We start from the raw sequence: 24,439 nt of genomic DNA, 5'->3' as shown, positions 1-24,439 counted from the left end.
TGATCATAAGCATATTGAACTTTGTCCTTACTTTGCCCATTTATTACATGGAGTGATGCGTGAGCCGTGTGTGTCACCAGGATGGCGTCATCAGAAACGTGATCGCTGATGGTTACGTGTGTCAATGTGCTGTGTGGTTCATGAAGTCAGAAAGGAGCAGGACAATATGTCAGGAAAGGCAGAGGAGGCACAATGATTATAATGGAACTATCTGTCTCATAACGAATAGGCCAGGGTATGAAGAGGTATTAAGATTGTACTGGCCACAGGTAAACAATGGTGTAAAAAAAAAAAAGCTCACTTCATTCTCTACACTTGGATTTTTTTAAAGTGCCCTGCTACACTGGCAGTTACGGTAACACTACAAATGCTATTTGGAGGGCTGGGCTGTACTTTGAGCCGGGGACGTTTCTGATTTACAGGCCTCTTGCTTTCCTCTCGAGCACACGTACAGCTGTGGGTATAAACTTCCCGTCGACTTGAGGACGACAATACGTCTCTAAATAGAAACTCTGTCCACATTTAGAAACTGGGACTTGAATTACAGGAGACATAACGGTTACAACCTGTAACCTGACATCTTACCTGAGTGAAAGCCACCATAGTGAAGCCTCTGTGTGTCGGGATGACGGCTGGATGCATCGTAAATAAGTCATAAACAGATGGATTAATGGTTCCTCCACACCCTTTATTATCAGCTTTTTTACGACCAGTTATGTCATAAATCACTAAAGGCTCGTCATGCGACCTTTAGTTCCTGTTCGCCAAAGGGACGCGAAAGATATTAACAATCCTATTTAGGATGCGTTATTGGTTCTATTTCAGTTTTTTAAAAAGTGGGTATTTTTGTATGACTTTAGTATCAAAACACATCAAATACACTTATTTTACATATTATATTCAAAATCCAGCAGGCAGAAATAAAAGCCATGACTGACCCAAATTCATGACAGTGACTGTTCTTTATTGGGGTACAGCGTTCACCACAGCCATGATGAAGACTCTGTTCACCACAGCCACACACCATGATGAAGACTCTTCTGGCTTGTGTGTATGTCTGTCTGTGTGTGTGTGTGTGTGTGTGTGTGTGTGTGTGTGTGTGTGTGTGTGTGTGTGTGTGTGTGTGTGTGTGTGTGTGTGTGTGTGTGTGTGTGTGTGTGTGTGTGTGTGCGCGCGCGTGCGTGTCTCAGAGTTCAAGCTCAATCTTGACGTCCATCTTAGCCTTGTAGGGCTCCAGAAGGGGGTGTATCTCCTCAGTCAGGAACCTGGCCACCTTGAGGAGCGGACGAGAGGCAGAATGTTATGGAAGAAGAGAGAGGAAGGAGAAAGCAAAATAGGAATATACCACAGTTAGGAGGGGGGGGGGGGGGGTGAAGTGTCTGCCCGAGAGCTGTTTTCAAAGAGGAACTGCGAATGCGCAATAATTAGAGAAATGAAAACCGTTTCGCCTCTTAAAGGAACACTCTGTCCATTTCAACCAGCTTTGTATCATTAGAACATCAGTAGTATATCAGAAAACTGTAAACTGTTTTGAAGTCTGTCATTTAATTTGACAGTTATTGAGTGTTAAAGTGTGGACCAGTGACATCACTGGTCCACACTAACTCAAATTAATAACTCTAACTCAAATCAACTCTCAATAATTGTCAAACTAGATGAATGCTGAATAGTTTGACAGTGCGCCGAGACTACTGTTTTCCAAATAATCCAGCCACGTAACTACGTCCATTCATGACATGATGAAATAGCACAGGGACATTAGGATGTGCCATCTGTAGTTTATCTGAAAATAGGTGAGTAAACGTTGATCCTCCCCCCTTTATAATTGTCTTGGCCATCCAAATTGCACTTGTGAAATGAATGAAAATGCCCCCGAAGCTAATGCTGCCACCCACGAGTCTGCACGGGTTACGGTTACAGAGATCCAAGCCTTAGTAGGAAACTAGGCTGCAATGTACGCATGTAGTTGAGACATGAGGAGTCTTTGTTTGGAAACAGCTGCTGGGGGGGGGGGGGGGGGGGGGCTGAGCCGAGACTACTGTTTTCCAAATAATCCAGCCACGTAACTACGTCCATTCATGACATGATGAAATAGCACAGGGACATTAGGTGTGCATAGAATAAAGCCGAAGAACTTGTTTTTTTAAATCATTAATATAAGAATGTCTTAATTATAATAATTAGGGTAAATATCATATCGGTTATAGTATCTTTTGATGTTCAATATATGCATGTCGTGTTAAAGCAGATATGTATTGGTTATCGTATCGTTTCAAAAAAAATCCATAATCTCCTGCTTCCCTAAACACAAACGGGGACAAAAGGTGGAAAATCAGACGGCTTGTTTCAATTGGAAAATGCCAATAAAATATCAATGGGACAAATATAGTTATTTTTTTTAACTTTCTTATGTACAACCAAGTATAACATAACACAATAGACAGGCAGTGTAATTGACATCTCCAACCACTAGGGGTGTCACAATATATCGTCCCACGAAATTTCGCGATAGTAAAACGTCACGATATGTATCGTTGAGATGAAATCTCATATCGTGAAAAAAAAAAAAAAAAAAAAAAAATTTTTTAAGTAGACAAAGAAACGTCTTTGTTGAAGTTCAATGTGTGGAAAGTAGTTCAGTTGAACAAGTCTCTGAAGAGACACATGAGAAGTTATACAGGAGAGAAACCATTCAATTGAGTTTCTGGCAAAACTGTTTACTTGACAGGAAAAACTGAAGATGCATAAAAAATAGACTAAGAAAAGTCTTGTTGTTTGAGTTTGAAGAAAAACTGAAGATGCATAATGAGAATTTATACTGCTGAGAAACCTTTTAGTTCAAAGTAAATCTAAGTGACGGTGTAACTCATTCTATTTGAAGATAAGCCTTATCTCCAATCTCATGTTTTTTCTAGTTGTTATTGTAATAACAATTTCCCACAACAGCATGTTTTGTATTTGTGCATTTCAAATAAAATACTACTTTTCCAGTCATATATTGTCATTATTCAAGTTTAAAAAAATATTGTTAAAATCGTATCGTATCGTATCGTTATCGTGAACCCAGTATCGTGATACGTATCGTATCGTGAACTGAGTGTATCGTGACACCCCTACCAACCACTGATTATGCAATTATCACCATCAAAGAACCATCCTGCACAATTATAGAGCAGACAGGGGCAAATGAAAAATGCTTGTTATTTTCCACATTAAACTCATAAACGAAGCATTTCAATCAAGCTATACAATAAAAATGATGTTTTATCCATCTCTCCATCTCAATCCTCTCCCTCTTCCCACTCAAATTCGCAGCACACGGGCCTATGCCAGGTTTCGACCTGGCCTTGTTTTAGCTTGTACTTCAGGGTAGGTACATGTACTCTCTAGCCTGGGTAAACCCAGCCTTCAACGTGACATCACAGGGTCATGTGGAGGGGCTGGGTTTACCCAGGCTAGGTACTCTCCCAGCACAAGAGGAACCTTGAGTGATGTAAGAGAACTTCTGGAAATTCCCAGATGTGTTAAGCTAGCTGGAAAGCTCTAGTTCGAACGTACATATGGATTTGCGTGAGCCCCCAAAGGCCCCCTCCCCGCCCCCACATAACAAATCCCACGGCCCATGTTGTACCTGCTCAGGAGCACGGCCAATGAAGGTTTTGGGGTCCAGGAGGGCGTCCAGTTGTCCCAGGATGGGGGTGAAGTAGGGGTCAGCCTGGATCCTGGCCAGAAGGTCATTATCTCCTCCCTCCTGCTTGACCACGGCTGCCGCCTGCTGGGACAGCACACGGATCTTCTCATGGCAGTCCTGATGGAGAGGCAAAGTGGAGAGATGGCAGTGTGTGTTGAAAGGGATAGAAAGAGTGTGTGTATATGATTATGTAGCCTAAAGAGTTGTTAATGTTTGGAATATCATCATAAAATGCAAAAAAAAAAAAAAAAAAATCGTGAAGTTGGGTCAGCAGACTTGTATTGGCACATACAGTATTACATGGTTTTGTTAAAGGGATAGTTTGGATTTTTTGATGTGGGGTTGTATGAGGTACTTGCCGGTTGGAAACTGGTCACTTAGAAACATGGAGGATTTTTCCAATGTCACTTTTAATGTATTCAGAGAGAGCACATAACTTTTGACTGCTGATTGGCAATGACTTTAGCTTCTAATAAAATGTTTTAAATCAGTATTTTGCATTAATTAATGTCTGAATCTATCCTTCCCTTGACACATTAATTACTACAAGTATAATAAAGTCATAAATGATGATTTAGAGATGGGGTTCACACCCTACCTCCTTTTAGTCTCTTTTTTATAATTGGAGAATTTAAGATTCACTTTAGGCCAACAATGATCAATGAAAATTAAAATGTAAGTAACCATTATTAATTTGCATATAATTTTTGTCAACGCCACAGGGAGCTGCTGGAGAGGGGCCGGAGCTGCAGGTTGCCTCCCTCTGGTGTAGACTTTCAGTCATAAAGATGAGTGTATTGCCTCGTATTAATTTTATCAGCTCTCTAGCCCCACCTGATGACTACTGGAAGAAGTTGCATCGGTATTTTTTGTGGAACAAGAACAAACCCATAATCAAAGCTTCTACTTTGCAAAGTCCTAAATGATGTTGAATCCAGAGACTTGCGTGTCATTGCGCCCCCATTGAACAACAACTAACACATCCACATAACCTACCAAATGTGATATAGTCCAATAACCTGACGCTGCCAGATGGTTTGTTACACAGAAACATCTGGGACGTCGTCTGAGATACATCCATCTGCAATGCCGGAGCGCCATCGCCCCGCCCACCGTGTACGTTCTCAGACCCGGGAGTGTACGCATACAGGCCCCAGACCTACTCCTTAAAAAAGAAAAGACTTGATATTTTTCTCCTCTGAGACCCAGGACAGCCCCCCCCCTCCCCCCACACACCTTCCATGAATCTGCCCAACTGCATACCCACTATTAGCACACCTCCCCAGGCTACACACAGACCCCCGCCCCGCCAGGACGTTGTCCTCCAGGGACCTACGTTACCCACTGGCCGGACCTTGCTGCCCCAGTGGCCCGCTCCCGGGGTACAGACAGCCCCTGGGAGGTGTCAAGTCAAATTTATTTGTATAGCACATTTCATACACAGATGCAGTTCAAAGTGCTTCACATAAAATGGATGACATAAAAAAAATAAAAAAAAGGATAAAATAGACATTTCATAACAGCTTTGTCTTTATACTGTAGTTTGGACGCCAAGCATACCCTCTACTGGTACCTTGCGTCTTCTGTTGCCCGTACATGCCACAGCAATGGGTTTGCATAAAATCAGATAGAGGCAATTCAAAGTGTCTAATTTTGGCAGCTACTCAATTTGACATAAAATAGATCAATCAACATTGCATTCAGTGTGTATACCTTCTATTATACCTACGTATCATTTTATACCTCCTTTCGCAAAACTCAGGTCTGGGTATGTGTTTCTTTATCTTTATACTGCAGTTTGGACGCCAAGCATACCTTTCAGCTTGCGTCTTTCTGTTGCCCGTCGACAAACAGGCCGTTTTTTTTTCTCTAAACCTTGCTTAAAACGAAGTCGGCTCTAGTAAGCTCCCCTTACGCGTGCGGCCCCTCCTGACGCAACACCTCACCCTCTCGGCAGTGAGTATATCCGTATTACGGCAATAGTGAGCTTGCATGCTAACATCAGTGTTTGGCCGCTGCTGTACTCGCCTGAATCGCTCGCACTAACTGCTTTTATTTTTGGCTTTTATTTTTGAAGGAGTAGGTCTGGGTCTAGGTATGCGTACACTCCATGGTCTGAGAACCTAGTACACGGTGGGCGGGGTGATGGTGCTCCGGCGCTGCAGTTGGATGATATTGCGTCGTCTTTGGAAACTGTTACGAAAAGAGCAGGCGTCTTGTAAAAAATAGCTGGCAGGTGATTGGCTGAACCATCTGTCAATCAGGGGCTCGCTTCTTGCAGTTGTCACCACTAAACCCCGCGCGTAGCTACCTCTGGACACGGATGGACCGCCCCTCTCCTAGGACGGCGTTAAACCGATAGCTTGGAGCTTTCTCGCCAGATCAGCTGCCTCCCAACTCGCAAGGTTAATATTCCAACATACCCCTACCCTACCCCATAAAAAAGTTTAATGGGATTTGGGGCTGATTACATCATACCTTTTCACTGTGTGGCATAAAGTCCAGCCATTTGCAACAAATTATTCTCTTTTGATAGATGGGAAGCCAATATTTCTTTTGCAGTGGGGTGACTCTCCAACACATCGTAGGGCAACAAGGTCTCAGTGAATTCCAAGATTGAAATAGATCCCATAGCCTCCCTGTCTAGTATTAGTATTAGTAAAAGTACTAGGGGTAGTATTATTGAGAGAGAGAGAGAGAGAGAGAGAGAGAGAGAGAGAGAGCCATCCCTCACTCTCTGCTATTATAATGACACCTCTCATTTAGGGCTGTCAAATAATGTTCTATATTCGAATATAACAATTTAAACAATATTCGAATATGAAAATTAATATTCAAATGGAATATAAAAATTATGTAATTAATAACGATTATGTAATTCATAATGAATATGTTTTGTTTAGAGGGAATATTCGAATATGATTTTGGGGCAATTCTGATAGCCCTACTCTCCTTGGAGCTAACTACAAATGATAGGCACGTCTCATTGGCTGGTCTCACAGCTGCTAAAAGGATGCTAGCTTGTCGCTGGAAACCACCGCACTGTGTCGCTGAGGGAATGGCTCTCTTCTAATTAAGCAATATAGCATGAGAGCAAGTGTGTTGTGGCGAATATATCCCGCTGATAAGCTGTTAACTGCTGAGCAGGGGGATATATTCCACAACACACGCAGCTCGAGTGCTATATTGCTTTTATAAAACGGTTTCCAAGTATGATAATATAATAATAATAATAATACTATAAGTCCGACTCCGACTGGCATGTCATTCTGATAGTCAGTTGAAACACTACTGTAAGGCGGGACCGCAAGAACATGCGGGTGATTTGATTGGATCGTTCTGGAGACTGAAGTTGACATTGGCCAATCCTGGCGCTTGCTGAGTAGCTGAGAGCTTTCTGGAATCCCCGACAGGCAGTTCGAGCCGCAGCGCTGCATTCTCAGCGCTTGCTGAGAAGCTGAATGCTTTCTGCAAAGCCCGACACCAACTAACGTTACGGGGTTAAATGCGGGGTTAAATGCGGGGTTAACAGCCTTTCTTTTGCAAAGAAGACATTAGCCCGCATCTATTCTTGTACAAAACATCATTTTCTGCGAAGTATTAGTAAAGTTATAAGCGAAGATCGATTCACAAGGATCTGACAGCTGTCTCCGCCATTTTTTTTTCTACGTTGTCATTTGAGGTAAGCCTTATTATTACTCTCTTAGTAAGAGAGCTGCCATGGCAACCAATAACCCATGGCCATGGGTTATTGAACTCGGTTACTGGAATTATACAATGGCTGTGAACCAATCAGATTGCTTGATTTGAGAGAGCCGTTTTATAATTAAGCAATATATCACGAGAGCAAGTGTGTTGTGGTGAATATATCCCGCTGATAAACTGTTATCCCACGAGGCCGCAGGCCGAGTGGGATAACTGCTGAGCAGGGGGATATATTCCACAACACACGCTGCTCGAGTGCTATATTGCTTTTATAAAACGGTTTCCAAGTATGATAATATAATAATAATAATAATACTATAAGTCCGACTCCGACTGGCATGTCATTCTGATAGAGTCAGTTGAAACACTACTGTAAGGCGGGACCGCAAGAACATGCGGGTGATTTGATTGGATTGTTCTGGAGACTGAAGTTGACATTGGCCAATCCTGGCGCTTGCTGAGTACGGTAGCTGAGAGCTTTCTGGAAACCCTGACAGGCAGCATTCTCAGCGCTTGCTGAGAAGCTGAATGCTTTCTGCAAAGCCCGACACCAACTAACGTTACGGGGTTAAATGCGGGGTTAAATGCAGGGTTAACAGCGTTTCTTTTGCAAAGAAGACATTAGCCCGCATCTATTCTTGTACAAAACATAATTTTCTGCGAAGTATTAGTAAAGTTATAAGCGAAGATCGATTCACAAGGATCTGACAGCTGTCTCCGCCATTTTTTTTCCTACGTTGTCATTTGAGGTAAGCCTTATTATTACTCTCTTAGTAAGACAGTTGCCATGGCAACCAATAACCCATGGCCATGGGTTATTGAACTCGGTTACTGGAATTATACAATGGCTGTGAACCAATCAGATTGCTTGATTTGAGAGAGCCGTTTTATAATATACATTATATTGCATGGATATTGCACAGCTGGAGCTTTCTGAGGTCTATAATAAGCGACTCGCTGGAAATGATCCCTCACACAGTACTCCTCATAGTCCTGTAAGCTCCCTGACTGTACCTGTCTGTTCTCTCCAGCCTGAACACGATCCCTCACACAGTACTCCTCATAGTCCTGTAAGCTCCCTGACTGTACCTGTCTGTTCTCTCCAGCCTGAACCATCCCTCACACAGTACTCCTCATAGTCCTGTAAGCTCCCTGACTGTACCTGTCTGTTCTCTCCAGCCTGAACATGATCCCTCACACAGTACTCCTCATGGTCCTGTAAGCTCCCTGACTGTACCTGTCTGTTCTCTCCAGCCTGAACATGATCCCTCACACAGTACTCCTCATAGTCCTGTAAGCTCCCTGACTGTACCTGTCTGTTCTCTCCAGCCTGAACATGATCCCTCACACAGTACTCCTCATGGTCCTGTAAGCTCCCTGACTGTACCTGTCTGTTGTCTCCAGCCTGAACATGATCCCTCACACAGTACTCCTCATGGTCCTGTAAGCTCCCTGACTGTACCTGTCTGTTCCCTCCAGCCTGAACATGATCCCTCACACAGTACTCCTCATAGTCCTGTAAGCTCCCTGACTGTACCTGTCTGTTCTCTCCAGCCTGAACCATCCCTCACACAGTACTCCTCATAGTCCTGTAAGCTCCCTGTACCTGTCTGTTCTCTCCAGCCTGAACATGATCCCTCACACAGTACTCCTCATGGTCCTGTAAGCTCCCTGTACCTGTCTGTTCTCTCCAGCCTGAACCATGGCCATGATGATGTTCTCTGTGGCCATGAAGGGCAGCTCGTGGCGGATGTGTCTCTCGATCACTTTGGGGTAGACCACCAGTCCCTCTGTGATGTTCTGCAGGGTGCTGAGGATGATGTCCGCCGTCAGGAACGACTCGGGCAGGGAGATCCTCCTAAAGACCAGAGAGAGAGAGAGAGGGAGCGAGAGAGAGCAAGAGAGAGAGAGGGGGGGGGGGGAATGAGCTTGCTGAAGAGCACACTTTGGATACACCAACACTCGCTCTACCGGTGTGAACGTGTGATGATTACAGTTACAGTTATACAGTTTATTCACACATCCTGAAGTTACAGGTAAGCAGACAGGTGATGTAGATCAAGATGTAGATGTGTGATGGACACCTCAAAGAAGCGAACTAGAGCTTGTAGGCAGGGGCCCAAACAAATAACAAAGTCAACTAAGACATCCGTTAAATACGGAGACAAACAGGCAATGTACACCAGTTGCGTTACGGCCTAGAGGGAAAGGGAGACTGAGCTGGCCTAGAGGGTAGAAGTAGTAGATGGGGAAATACAGTTGCGTTACGGCTGCGTTGCGGATCCGGCAAAACTGACGGACCGACTCGCGCCCATGTTAATCGATGGGCGATACATGCAGTACAGAAAAATTAAGCACCTGTTCTATTTTTGTCAGATCCCGCATAAGTCTGACAGATGACATGAGTGTGGGTCTGTTCACAGTCGTACCGGAGCCGTACCGCATCTGTTCCGGAGGGGGTGTACATTAGCCAAAATAGAGCTTTCTGTACTTACACTGCGTTCATTTCGCACCTAGTGGCGCGCGTTTTCTGAAAGCTTGCGGATACGGATGTAATGGAGCAGTACCACACATACACATTTGACTCTCTACTGCCCACTAGTGGATGTATTGTTTAACATGATACCAACGTGAAAGACGCATGGAAGTATGTGGGCGCTGACGGTGACATCGTTTGAAAGGGACGTATTTTGTGTGTTTGCGGTGAGTGACCTGTTGGCGCTGTCGTCCAGCGTTCTCTCCAGCCACTGGACTGAGGCTGTCTGCAGCGGGTCGGCCAGCAGAGCCACCAGGTGACGGGCCAAGCTGCAGCAGCGCTCTGCACGCATGGGGTTCCTCTTGTAGGGCATGGCACTGGAACCTGGGGGGCAGGGAGAGAGAGGGGCGTTAAAGACACTTTAAAAAACATTTACATGTGCTAGTTTGCTAGTTTTAGATTTTTATTTGATTAGATATGATTTAGTGTAGTGTATTCCAACTGTCTATATAGTAGGATGACAACCACAAATTCAGGAGAGTAAATCTCATGATGAAATAACTCATTGTACTTGAGTGAATTACATAATAGGTCAATTTAACCATTTCTCTTTTTGCATGTTTGAATTTTCCTTTTCCTGGATACGGTCCAATCCAAATTCCAAAGGAAAGAAATACATGCGTGAATATACCTATCTGCTCTTTCTCAAACGGCTCCTCGATCTCCTTCAGGTTGGCCAGCAGGCGGATGTCGGTACAGATCTACAGAGAGGATCACAGAATGTGTCAATCAATCCATTTTATATTTATATAGCGCCAAATCATAACAAGAGTTTTTTCAAGGCGCATTTAGAAAAAGACAAGACAATCAACACAACCTTTAGGTAAGTGTGGAAGTGAATTAGTTTGTCTCGTAGGAAACTTATTATTGGGTTTTATTTGCATATTCGTGTTTAATCACACTGGCACATATCTAACCAATTAGATCTCACCTTATTAAGATGTGAGAGGCCATTTACTACTACTAATCATCATCATCATCATCATCATCATCATCATCATAAAGAAAGAATAAAACAACAGCAAAAAAGAAACAGCAAATACATTCAGAACAGGAAAAAGGCAAGAAAAACTGAGAAAGAGAATATTGGAACAGGCAAAAACTATAAAATCTTATTGGGTTTATGGGTCCTTATTACAGTCTTCCGTACCATCGACTTATAAAGATGGACGCCATTCCATGGTTCCATTAGTGAAGCTGCTGCGTGTTAGATCGCCGCCCTGACGGCTGAATCCAGTATTAGGTCACAAGGCCCACCTCCCCATGTTAGTGGATGGGAAAATTACAACCGAAATAATCACAGTATACGTCAGATAATTTTTTTCCAAAGGTGGTTTGTATCATTTTAGATAGTCATTATCATGCAAATGCCTGTGCAAGTGGTCATTTTTCTGATCAGTTTGTTTTTAAGTAGTTATTTGACATAAAAAGGGATAAAAATGGATGATTGACAGCTGTGGCAGCCAGTCTCAAGCCGTCATTGGCTGGACAGGCTCTTCACAGTATAGAACTAGCGTTGGTTTGACATAGACAGGACACAGTGCTGCTTTGTGCTTTCATCATGTAACGCTGCCTGGAGGTCTGGGTGGCTCTGTGTGCCCGGGACAGAGGCTCTTAGCACGGGTAGTGGCTCCCTGGAGGTCGGGGTGGCTGTGCTGGCTACCAGACATATCAATGGACCGCAATAAAAATAACATTGTTTTGAGAAAGGCACGCGAGGAATTAACGTTGGTTGGGGACTGAAGTAAGTTCAGAAAATATGTGTTTTAGTAGTTACTCCAGCTACGTTAGCAATAGCGTTAGCCACTTTCGCTAGTCGGCTGTTTTTCATTATTTATCGGCTTAATATTACTATAACTTAACAACCGATAACAGATAGCTGGAATAACACAATAATATACACATATTTTCAGAAATTACCAGGTTGTCCAACTGCCAGGAAATGTGTTTTATAAGATGGGGCCTAGTACGCAAACACCAGCCATGAGCTAATCGCTAACGGGTTAGCCGTTAGCGTCACATAAACAGAGGTTTTATTTCTGGTATTAAAGCAACAAACATTTTTATATGGATATCTCAGAGAAATGCTTTGACTGTGGGGCTGTTTGTTCTTCACAAGCTCCTTTCTTAGCTGTTGTAAGGATATACGGTAGTTAACAGAGACGAGACTAGGCAGCTAGGCTAACGTTACCACTGAGCTATATTAAATGGAACGTTACAGCAGGCTGCCCTACCCACACTATACCAGTAAACAACGTAGCGTAAAGCGTCAAGGTTAGATTTGTAAAACCAACATTTGCTCCAAAAGGAATTAAATCATAAAGTTAATCAAAATGCCACGGAAACATTAGGCTAGCTTAATCAACACAGCAGTGGATCGGATAATTTCCCCAGTGAGGCCGAGAGGAGCCTCCACTTCCGGTCCGGGCTGAGAGCACAGCAGCCCGGAGGAGAAATCTCCGACAACCAAAATCAGATTTTCGTACAGGCGTCATTTTGATAAACTGATCTCATAGTGGGACTCTTCCTGGTTACTTTTGGCGAGACAAAAAATATTACAACTTAAAGTGTTATATTTACAGAGCTAGACTGTGTATAAATACACAACGCACTGTGTGCATTCTAGAAACAGCAGCTCTACATAAGAAAGTTCAGAGGGGCGGGGAGCTCTCAGAGGTTCTCAATCAAAGGCGCTACTGCGCAGACTCTGGTTCAGTGATCTGGCCGAATTTTGGCTTCAAAAGAACATACAGGGAGGAGATAGGGACGCTCTCTCCATTCATATTATAACTCAATGTTCCATACAGGCTTCAACCGTAAGACTTTCCCCCCACTCCCACTACACACCACTAGATGGAACCATTACTCCACCCATGTCTGGGCTCTGCAGCAACTCACCTTGTGGACAGTAGCTCCCAAACTGGCCAGGGTGGACAGAGAGTCGACGTCCACCTTACGACTGTAGGTCTGTCCTGTCACCAGGTAGGCTCTGGGTAAGATGGGAGAGGGGGTATCATTAAGATATATGGTTAACAATATACGATATCTAGGCTATTATTGTATTTCATCATCATGTCCTATATCATATGTTTTGTCCATTACCCTTAGAGGACAGGAAAAGTTCTGAAGATGCATTATGGAGACAGGAGTTGTCAATCTCTTTATTTCTAGCGTAGAACTCACTTTTTGAAGCCAGCCATCTCCGTCACCAACATGTCAAGGTCTTCCACCTGGTGGAGAAAAAGGGTGAAACATGTAAACAGGTTTACAACAGTGACTCCATCACAAAACATCTCCATGCCCTGGTAAATGCATAAACCATTGTCCGGGTCATCATCTACTGCGTGCACCTTCTTATGCTCCCCCTGGAAGAGCTGCAGGAAGCTGGCCTGTGTGCCAGTGGTCCCCTTGACCCCGCGGAAACGCAGGTCATCACGAGCTCGCTGAAGGTTCCTCATGTCCATGGCCAGGTCCTGCAGCCACAGACAGGCCCGCTTCCCTACGGTGGTCAACTGAGCTGGCCTAGAGGGAGAGGCAGAAGGAGAGAAGAAGTAGTAGATGGGGAAATACAGTGTGCTGTTTGTAGACTTTCGATAGCCACTGCGTGTTCTTCACTTAGGGATAGTTTGGATTATCTGAGGTGGGGTTGTATCAGGTACTTATGGATAAACAATGAAAGATGGCAGTCAGCGTGCTCCCAGATGAAGCAGAGTAGTCCCAGTACAGGGTGGCAGCAAAACCTATTTTAGCCACGTTAAAAGAAGGCCCACCTAAACAGATCCAATAGCAGTTGAAGTGTTCGCTATATTCAACATTTTCAGCGCTTGACCTTGGCTCCAAACAGCCCTTTCCTTTGGCACAACATCTTCTCAACCGTAGAAGAACTTCCGTATTCCTACACATGTATTCTGCCGCAAATCGCTGTTTGGGTCAGAAAAGTGCTGTTGTGGAGTAATGCAGCATGTGCAGGAAAAGGGAAATTCTACGGTCGAGAAGATGTGGTGCCAAAGGAAAGAGATGTTTGATGGCAATGTAAAGTGCTGAAAATGTTAATATGGCCTACACTTAAACGGATATTGATTTGTTTAGGTGGGCCTTCTGTTAGGTGGCTAAAATAATAAGCAGTAAATTGCTTTGCTTCCCTACTCTCTACTCCCAACTGGAGCACGCTGAGCAGCATCTACTGTAGGTAATATACTGACTATCCATAAGCAGTCCATACAACCACACGTCAAGTAGTCCCAAGTATCCCTTTGAAACACACATATGAGGACTATGAGGACCACATAATAGAGAGCCGCAGGAATGAGTCCGGAAAACGAATCGATGCTAACACTCCCGGTTCTTCACTGTTTTCGCCTATGGGATTTTTGAATGGGTTTTTGGCGCGATGCTTCAAATAAGGTCTGTGGTTAACGCAAGCTTATTCAAACGCGAACCAGTGTTCAGCAGGATAATCTTCACACATGACATGAGAACCACTTTTCTGAGTTTTTAAGCTTTTACGTGCCGTTAAAAGGGCGGCTAGCTAGCAAAAGGCTAAATGAGACTACACTGTTGAGGCGACGGGGATATTATACGTCAATAACGTCATCACTTCAAAGGACGAACACGGAAATTCTCTTTCCCTCACCTGGTTCAGCCCGGGGTAATCAGTGCCCAGCAGCGCACACATCAACAACACTCCAGGTTGAGTGGTGACGTGACGGGGAAGCCTATGCGACACTGTGTGTAGTTCTGGATTAGCGTAGCGCGAGCTTTTTACTTCTAGGGCTCGCATTTACGCTTCAAAAGTCATGAAAGTGGTCCTCATGTGTGAAGATGATCCCGCTGAACACTGGTTCGCGTTTGATTAAGCTTGCGTTGCCCAGAGACCTTGTTTGAAGCATCGCGCCAAAAACCCATTCAAAAATCTATAGGCAGAAACAGTGAAGAACCAGGAAGTCCGGGACTTCCGCATTCCGACTACAAAAACACGTCATCCCTGCGGCTCTCTATAGGACCATCCTACGAGAGGTGCTGCTCTATTCACACTCACTGATAATGTGTGAAGCCGAGTGTGGGGAGATGAGCGTTTTTCTCCGCAAAGTTTGCCAGTCTATCAATCACTCTGGCCAGCTGTGGGAAGAAGAGAAAGGCTGTTATCATTTAGAACAGCCTTCAGCCTTCAGTCAGTGAACATTTACATGTTCAAGCTCGGAGGCAGATCATGATGACATGATTCCCTCTCTCTGCTCTCACAGCATCTTGCTAGCTTGGTGTCGTCCTTTGGCCCCGCAGCCATAGATGTGTTGTATGTACACCAGCGGGTAAACACACACACACACACACACACAAGTTAGACTTCTTCTCACTCCTTTTCGAATATGTCTACGTTTGTTACCCCTTCATCTTTATTTCATAATACTATTTCAATCGACTTGTTAACGTGTCATTTTGAAGGCCCGTATATTGTCTGTTTTGTTTACATACATATTCGAAATAAACATGACAAACAAACAAACAAAATGCCAAACGGGAGTCCACAAACCAGTGGGTGGATACGTCCATATCTTTATATGTCTATGTCTTTATATGTGTCTGGGACGTCCACATCTTTATATGTCTATGTCTTTATATGTCTATACGTCCATATCTTTATATGTCTATATCTTTATATGTCTATACGTCCATATCTTTATATGTCTATGTCTTTATATGTCTATATACGTCCATATCTTTATATGTCTATGTCTTTATATGTCTATACGTCCATATCTTTATATGTCTATATCTTTATATGTCTATATCTGTATATGTCTCTGGGACTTTCTGATGATGAATAAAGGTGAAAATAAAAACACAAACATTAGAGCAGAGGGCCTAATGCCCACGAGACATGTATGACACACACACACGTGCGCACACACATCTACATTAAGCATTTTATATTGCAATGTGCTTTATGCCAAACCACTGCAAAAAGCACATCAAACATGAGCTGCGTTGATTTGATTATTTCTACACTGCTGTCACTAAACAGCTGAGCATAACTGGAAAGAACTGTGCACCTATGCTGCTTTTTCCACTCACTTCACATATGTGCATATATGGATGTGTGCATGTTTCCAGCAAAACAGCTGAGCCTCACCTTTGGCAACAGGATGTCAAATCCATCACGCAGCATAATCAGATCCTGAGGAAGAACAAACACAACTAATAATTAGAACATTTCAAAGAAAAGTGCAGCGCTCTGAAACAATACAGGTCACCTCACACAACAACACATACATATAATCAATTGAAGGAAAGAAAATAGACTGACTATGACTTCCAATTCATCTGTTTGACTGAAAACTAAGCATAATAATACAATATTGTATGTTTTAGTGAGCAATCACCTGCCACTGATCCTAGATCTTCATTCGATGTCTATTCTTATTTGAAGTGTCCAAATAACACTATGACCTTCTGGATTTTATTGCTTTTATTATTTTTGCCTTGTAATACCGTTTTCTCAATATTTGCATTTCTCTATGCTCTTTTTCTTTTGATCTATTTTATGTAATGCCTTTGTGTATGAAATATGCGATACAAATAAACTTGCCTAGCCTTTTACTAAGTACCATGTTTTCCCCACACAGCTGACCTTACTCGTTTGAGCTAATGGGAGCAAAGTGACCATCGCCTGCTCATTTCGAAAACGACGGTTACACAGGGGCATTTGAATGGAGGCGGGGCCGTTTGAAGGGGGCGAGTTTTACACACACTTTGGATTGGAATAGAGTACCGCAGGGATGACGTATTTTTGTAGTCGGAACGCGGAAGTCCCGGACTTCCGGGTTCTTCTGCCTATGGGATTTTTGAATGGGTTTTTGGCGTGATGCTTCCAATAAAGTCTCTGGGCAACGCAAGCTTAAAGTCCCTGGAAACCAGAAATATTTCTTTATTATTTAGCATTTTGAGTTCATCACATCACAGGACCCTATGTTAACTCATTCACCGCCAGTTTAGGACTGCCAATATTTAGCACAGGCCAAAGATTTTCATAATTGTTGGTCATCTTTCAAGACCCACAGTAAATTATCTATTAGCACCAGAGTGATTTGCAATACCTCAAAATGAAGATGTACGTCTCTGGGTTCACCAGGAAAAAAAAAGTGAGCTTTTAGCATGTTCTGTACTCTACTTATAGCCATTTATATACACCCTGTTTTCACCCAAAAAGTCTCTGTCAGAAAAGAAATTGCAGAAAATGGCATTTATGTACACAGCACACAATATCAGGCAGAACTCGCTCTCAATTCTTTTATTTTGAACTGTATTGACATCAGACATGTAAATATTATTCATTATGACACAAATGACAAAAAAAATAAAATATATATATATATATATATATATATGAAGTGCTTTTTTTACATTCAACAATACAGTTTGCTCAGTGTGAGTGAGTGTACAGACAGACACACAGACAGACAGACAGACAGACAGACAGACAGACACACCGACAGACAGACAGACAGACAGACAGACAGACAGACACACACACACACACACACGATCCCCCTTTTAGATTTCTAACCCCACTTAGGATAAGCAATAACCACGCCCTGTGGCGCTGGGATTGGCCAGGAGCAACACTGGAGGGCACGCAGCCCTCTGTGTGAAAGCCATTTATGTGGCGAGGCTGTGTGGAGGAGGAGAACAGCTTCTCCTCCTCCACACACTTGTGACTCCGTCTCGTCTCTTTCGGGCTGGCACATAGGAACGGGGTCCAGGGACCAGGATCGATCATGTTGGTCACGGGTTTGACTACTGCGGTTTCGATGTCCGCTGCTGTGCAGCAAGTCGATCAGCTCTGCAGCGCGGCGAGGGGGCATTTCAATGGCGTTTCTCCTCTGCAACAAGGAAGCGCGTTTCCTTTCCACCTTCTTCCTAATTTCAAACAACAGCTGCGGTATGTGTTTGATAACGTGCTGTCGGCTTGAGTTTGAGGTTAGGGACCCGAAACTATGTCACAGGCTGGGTAAGTGTTTCAACTATGCGCTGCACTCATAAAAACAAAAACACGTCAAACACGTCATTGGCGGGGAGGGCTATTTCTGATAACACGTCAAAGACGTCATTGGCGGTGAATGAGTTAATAAGCCACCAGCCAAATTTGAACGATGATGAACGTCGCAAAGTATATAAATTTAGGTTTGACAGTCATGGCAAAAGTGATGAGAATCAATTAGTTTTTAGAGTGCATTTTCTCCCGCGGACTGTGTGGGCGTGTCCTGTCTGCAGCAGGGAAATTTCTCTCTCTCTCTATCTCGGAGGAGAGAGAGAGAAGGAAAGAGAGATCAACGCGCGAACACACACACACACACACACACACACACACACACAGACACAGTCACACACACACACAGTGTGTGTGTGTGTGTGTGTTCGCGCGTTGCTCCTCCGCGCATAGCGTACTGAGAGGAAGAGATCTCTGCCTGCTCTCTCTCTCACTAGTCCCGAGAGAGAGAGAGAGAGAGAGAGAGAGAGAGAGAGAGAGAGAGAGAGAGAGAGCAGGCAGGCAGGCAGGCAGCCGCTCGACACAGCACACAGAGTGGGAGGGAGACAGACGAGCGAGCGCTGTGAGGCAAAGAACGGACAAAAGGAGAAGGGCGAGTTGCGCACGTGTACAAAGGTTATATAGAGCTTATGACGTCATAAGGTCCTGCATTTTAGCACCTCGCGCACTGCTCTCTTCAATGAGGAAGTATCTTGTAGAATCTTGTAGAAAAGTGTCAATTTTAAGGCTTTGGGTTGAAAGTAATGTATAATAATTTCGGAGGCACACAATTACTAACATAAGACCCTAAATAACATAGTTAGAACGTTTTTGTGGATTTTGGTTTCCAGGGACTTTAATCAAACGCGAACCAGTGTTCAGCGGGATAATCTTCACACGAGGACCACTTTCATGAGTTTTGAAACGTAAATGTAAAAAGCTCATGCTAAGCTAATCCAGAACTACACACAGTGTCGCATAGGCTTCCACGTCACGTCACCACTCAACCTGGAGTGTTGTTGATGTGTGCACTGCTGTGCACTGATTACCCCGGGCTGAACCAGGTGAGGGAAAGAGAATTTCCGTGTTCGTCCTTTGAAGTGATGACGTTATTGACGTATAATATCCCCGCCGACTCAACAGTGTAGTCTCATTTAGCCGTTTGCTAGCTAGCCACCCTTTTAACGGCACGTACTGTAAAAGCTTAAAAACTCATAAAAGTGGTCCTCATGTGTGAAGATTATCCTGCTGAACACTAGTTCGCGTTTGAATAAGCTTGCGTTAACCACAGACCTTATTTGAAGCATCGCGTCAAAAACCCATTCAAAAATCCCATAGGGGAAAACAGTGAAGAACATTATTATGTATGTTAGCATCGATGTTTTCCGGACTCATTCCTGCGGCTCTCTATGCACTTCAATATGCCGGCGGTGGGCGTGGCCCTGATAATGTTCACTTTCAAGTGAAGAGCACGACATTATGAAATACAGCCTAGAAGATATGAATAATATAAGCCAGATGTCCTACACTCTACAAGAGGGTCTATGGAGTGACTCAGCCTCACAGTGTTGTCTCCCACGTAGCAAGAGGTGGCTCCCAGGTGGATGATGGGAGCGGCGGTGGGGCAGCAGTGTGCGAAGGTGTGGACGTGAGCCATGACGTCGTGCCTCAGCTTACGCTCCTCCTCGGCCGCCATGGCGAAGTCAATGTCTTCCGCGTGGCTCTCCATCTCCGAGATCTGGGCGTCGCTGATGGGCAGACCCAGAGCCTGAGGAGGAGAGAGAGAGAGAGATGGGGTGAGAGAGGAGTCCAGAAACATAAAATTAAATGTATTGGCATTATGAGTTTAGCCCTAGAGCTGGAGTGGTTTTCTTTCAAGATATAAACGGCTAAGATAAAAAACAGCTACATATCACCTGCTATTGCTAATGGTGACATTTCATTAGTTATCCACTCAGTCGTCTCCACAATCGTGTCTGACATGCGTTTGCCTCGTGAGGAGAAGCTAGACATCCTGATGAGAAGAGGGTTCTGTTCCATTTGCCATATTGCAGTCATGTGAGGAGACTGCAGAATAAGTGAGTTGAGAAATGTGGCCCGCACCCTGAGAACACCGATCTGTCTGCTGCTGAGTGCTGACAAGGCCCAATACATTCAAAACCTACTGTGCTACAGGGAAGGAGACACACACAGGCCGGCCTAGGCACAGTGAAGACGCGACATCATTAAAAAAAATATTGCAGGAGATATTTTTGTGCCAAATAGAGCTGGCAATATATCAATATTGTTTTATGATATGACACTGGATATTGTAATATTGTGATATCATATGGCATAAGTGTTGTCTTTTCCTGCTTTAAAGGCTGCATTACAGTAAAGTGATGTCATTTTCTCATACTACGATTCCTCGCATAGCCCAGCCCTAGTAGCTTTATTTTTTCCCCCCAGATTTTTTATCCCATTTTTATCCCCCATTAGTGCTAATTTAATTTATTTATCCTGGTTGCTGCTCCATCCTCTGCCGATCTGGGGAGAGCCGAAACTGGCTCCATGCTTCCTCCGAGACGTGGGCAGTAGCCAGCCGCTTCTTTTCACCTGACCGGGGAAGCTTCATCGGTAGGACATAGCACGTGGGAGGTTCACGCTATTCCCATCAGTTCCCCTCCCTCCAAACAGGCGCCCCGAACGACCAGAGGAGGCACCACTTCAGCGACGAGAATTGGGGAGAACATGCACAGCACTCCACACAGAAAGGCCCTTTTGACGACCCCACCCGGGTGGTGAGCATTCGGACGGGCACGCACTCCTTCAGCGCTCACAGCGTCCCAGGTGGGAATCGAACCCAGGACCTTCTAGCTGTGAGGCGACAGCACTACCACTGAGCCACCATGCCCCCTGTGCCCTAGTAGCTTTAGATTTTAAAACAGGGAAGGAAACCATGTCTTTGCATTTTATTTTGATCGCAGTCTTGTTTGTTTTAATAAAAGTGCTTTGATATCTCACATTTGCACCGTTGAACATTTAGCCCACTTCATAGAAAGTACTGACATATATATTGTGTATCGTGTATTCAGCCTAAAAAAAACACTCAGATATGATTTGTGGTCCACATCGCCCAGCCCTAGTGCCAAAGCTCTGCAAAGGCTATGAAGGTATGTATGACAGCAAATAAGCTGCATCCATAGGAACAAACAGCAAAATAGCCAAGTGGAGTATCTGTATCTGAATTGGCCCTTAAGTAACATACTAAGTCTCAGGGGGCAGTTTCCTATTACTGTGACATTCACGCCATGCTATTTTAAACACAGCAAGCCTCCCTTGGCAGAGGCAGCAGCTAAGCTAACTCCCTAAAGAACATGTTAACGTGCAGGGAAAAAAGCACCAGGATGACCTCTTTGTGCTAATCAGGCAGTGTGTGTGTCAGATCACATGATGTGCTGCATGTGAGAGGGGCTCTGATGTCAATGTCAAAGTCCTTCCCTCTTTAATATGACACAAGTGTGGGAATCACTCAGAGAAACGGACGATACGCTGCCTATTAACAAACTGTTGCACTTGTGATGCCTAAGCCAAAGGACTAAAACATAGTCCCTATGGATACAAATCCCATCCCAGGAGACCTTTCAACTGTCCTGACCTGCAGCCTGGCCTGTGGCACAATCCCTTGTAGTGAAACAGTCAAATCAATGGAGAATGCGTGTAGAAGAAGGGGTGGTTAATTCTAGATGACAAGCTGCAATCTGCCTGTGTTCTCTTCAGTCAATGTTGTGTTTGCCTGCTGAAACCATCTGCAACTGCAAAATAGTCCAGGCATTTTACGCAAATATGTGGGTCAACCTCACACTAATTGCAACAAAACCAAACTCAACTGATTTTGTATCCTCAATATGTCCTCAATGAAGGAAAAAAAGTGTTAAGGAAATGTATGAAGGGAAAGTTTTGAAAATTACCTAAATATGATGGTAGCCTATGGAAGCCTATGGAAGCCTTTTTTTTTTTTTTTTTATGTGCCATAAATCTCATCACTTTTATCCTGTATGTGTTTTTTGCTTCAAGGAGGAAAAATAAATAAAAAATAAATAAATAAATAAAAAAAGTTAAAAAATAAATAAAAAAAGTTTTTGGTAGGATCATATAGGTAATTTTCAAAAATTTCTCTTCATACATTTCCTTAACACTTTTTTTCCTTCATTGAGGACATATTGAGGATACAAAATCAGTTGAGTTTGGTTTTGTTGCAATTAGTGTGAGGTCAAGTGACATTTTTACTGGACTAAAACCTAGACATGCTCCAGTGTCTTCTTCTATCATGGGTTGGGGGGGGGGGGGGGGGCTCTAAAAGGGTCACCTGTCTGACTGTTTGTTTTGGGGTCCATAGGACAAGAATGCTGCTGTGTTTTCATTGGGTTGAATTAGGTTCCTGGCTGACAAATGTAAAGGCTCAGTCTAGTGACTAGACCACATGTGTCAAACTCAAGGCCCGGGGGCCAAATCCGGCCCGGCACCCCATTTTATCTGGCCCGCGAGAGGCTAAACATACCTATTGGTAAATTGAATAATAGTTGTATGCTAGTAGTTGTCTTTGCCATTTTCCCCCCTATAATTCTGCTTTCAGAGCTAGTTATTACTATGTGATACTATACTACTATATGATAGTATTGTAGGCTACTAAAAAACAATCAAATCAGAGGCAATTATGAAATATGATAAATATGATATGATAGGCTTGATACATTTATATCATGTTACATTTACAACCGGCCCTTTGAAGGCAACTATAATGCTGATGTGGCCCAGGATGGAATTGAGTTTGACACCCCTGGACTAAACCTAACCCTACTATACACAATTTGACACCATAGTTCAGACCATACATCTCCATTCTGACGGGGCACTGGTGAAAGATAAGATATCATATCACTGTCTAACTGCAGTACAATTTAGCATAGCTTAGAGACTCAGACTACAACTCTGTGTCTGGCAACTTGGCCCTCCTTTCAAACTATATTTAGAGCAGGCGACTTGATATGGCTCTCTCAAGGTCGCTAGTATCTTTACTCCTCAGTCTTGTAAAGCATAACAAAGCACGTGTATATGTAAATGCAATAGGGGTAGCTAAGTGCACAGGCTAGCTAGCTTGAGCTGCTACCCAGCTAGTGTGTCCAATCCAATGTGTCAAACCTTCTCAGCTTTGGCCAGGCAGATCCACAGCCTTCTCCATGTTGTGAATTTCTTCCTGTCACTGAAGTTGTAGGCCATTTCCTTGCTGGCATATCTGGACACCAGCGGGGAGCGGTACTTCATGAACTCGTCATCTCCCTCCATGTCTGTATTCAAGCTGTGGGTGGTCGACTATGGAATATTTAGGTCTGCTCGTCTACACACACCTCCACCGACACACACACTAGCTGCTGAAGAAAGCATGGACACAGGGAGGCGGGCAGTTACGACACCTACAGTCAGCATACGGCATGAGGTCTAATTGGTGCGTTATTATGGATCCCACCGCTTTTCTAGTTAAGACCCGCCCTACTCTCCCTCTGATTGGGTTGGGTTTAAGAATGATGAGTGATGATTGGTTGGGTTTAGGTATGGGGCGTGATAGTCTCGCTGGCCAGCCTCCTCTCCCTTCGAGGAGGCTGGCCAACAACAGCAGGGTAAACCAATCAGAGACAGAGTAACAACGAAAAGCAGTGGGTAGGATCCATAACTAATTGGATGTTGTACATTTGTTTTTACGGAATACCATGTCGTTTACATTGCTCCTCGAGTGTTTGTGCATAACAGCCGCGAGGCTAAAGCGTTTAACACCCAGGAAACTACGCTAACAAACCGTGTAACACCGTTGTTCCGGGTTATTCCCCTTCTTCCAGCTGCATGCCGCCAGCAAGTGTTTTGTTTTTTTCCCCTGTCCCACGTGAGTGACGTGTGCGTGTTTAGCTTTAGTACGCACACACACACACACACACACACACACCGTTAACCAAGCTGTCACTGAGCCGTGTGTGTCTGTGTGAGCACGGTTTGTAACGCTGTTATGCAACATTCATTGTGCAGGTCAGAAAATATTATTACGGTGATAGTATTTAATTCAATAATAGTACTACGTTTACCGCTTCACATGTAGGCTACCTGAAGTGTTTATGTAGCCTAACCTACAGTAGCCTACAGCTGCATTGTGTTATTTCAATATTTACTAACCCATTACATTGCATTATCGTGTGTGTGTGTGTGTGTGTGTGTGTGTGTGTGAGAGAGAGAGAGATGGAGTGTGTGCGTGCGCATGATGCAGCATCTGGGGAATACTTCCAGCTGTAAACAGGGAACAGGGTGCTAGCTCTATCTCTATCTCTCTCTCTCTCTCTCTCTCTCTCTCTCTCTCTCTCTCTCTCTCTCTCTGTCTGTCCTCTGCAGTCTGCATCATGCTACAGTGCCACAGCGCTGTGTGATAGAGTGGGAGGAACACCTCCCTCGGTTTTGC

At 43.9% G+C, this 24,439-nt stretch overlaps 1 protein-coding gene across 1 annotated transcript; it reads right to left on the bottom strand.

The window, feature by feature from the left end:
- Positions 1-919: 919 nt before the first annotated feature.
- Positions 920-23,346, bottom strand: adsl (adenylosuccinate lyase). The gene is made up of 12 exons (XM_083650202.1): positions 23,140-23,346; positions 19,523-19,726; positions 16,063-16,107; positions 14,971-15,050; positions 13,283-13,454; positions 13,116-13,162; positions 12,831-12,921; positions 10,564-10,633; positions 10,109-10,256; positions 9,074-9,254; positions 3,632-3,808; positions 920-1,273 (listed from the first exon to the last, which is right to left on the bottom strand). The coding sequence occupies exons 1-12, from the start codon at positions 23,281-23,283 to the stop codon at positions 1,187-1,189; spliced, it is 1,446 nt and encodes a 481-aa protein (XP_083506328.1). The 5' UTR covers positions 23,284-23,346; the 3' UTR covers positions 920-1,186.
- Positions 23,347-24,439: the final 1,093 nt, after the last annotated feature.

The sequence above is a fragment of the Poromitra crassiceps genome (assembly GCF_964638095.1).
Source record: "Poromitra crassiceps genome assembly, chromosome: 13".
NCBI lineage: Eukaryota > Metazoa > Chordata > Actinopteri > Beryciformes > Melamphaidae > Poromitra > Poromitra crassiceps.
This window is presented reverse-complemented; position numbering and strand designations above follow the sequence as displayed.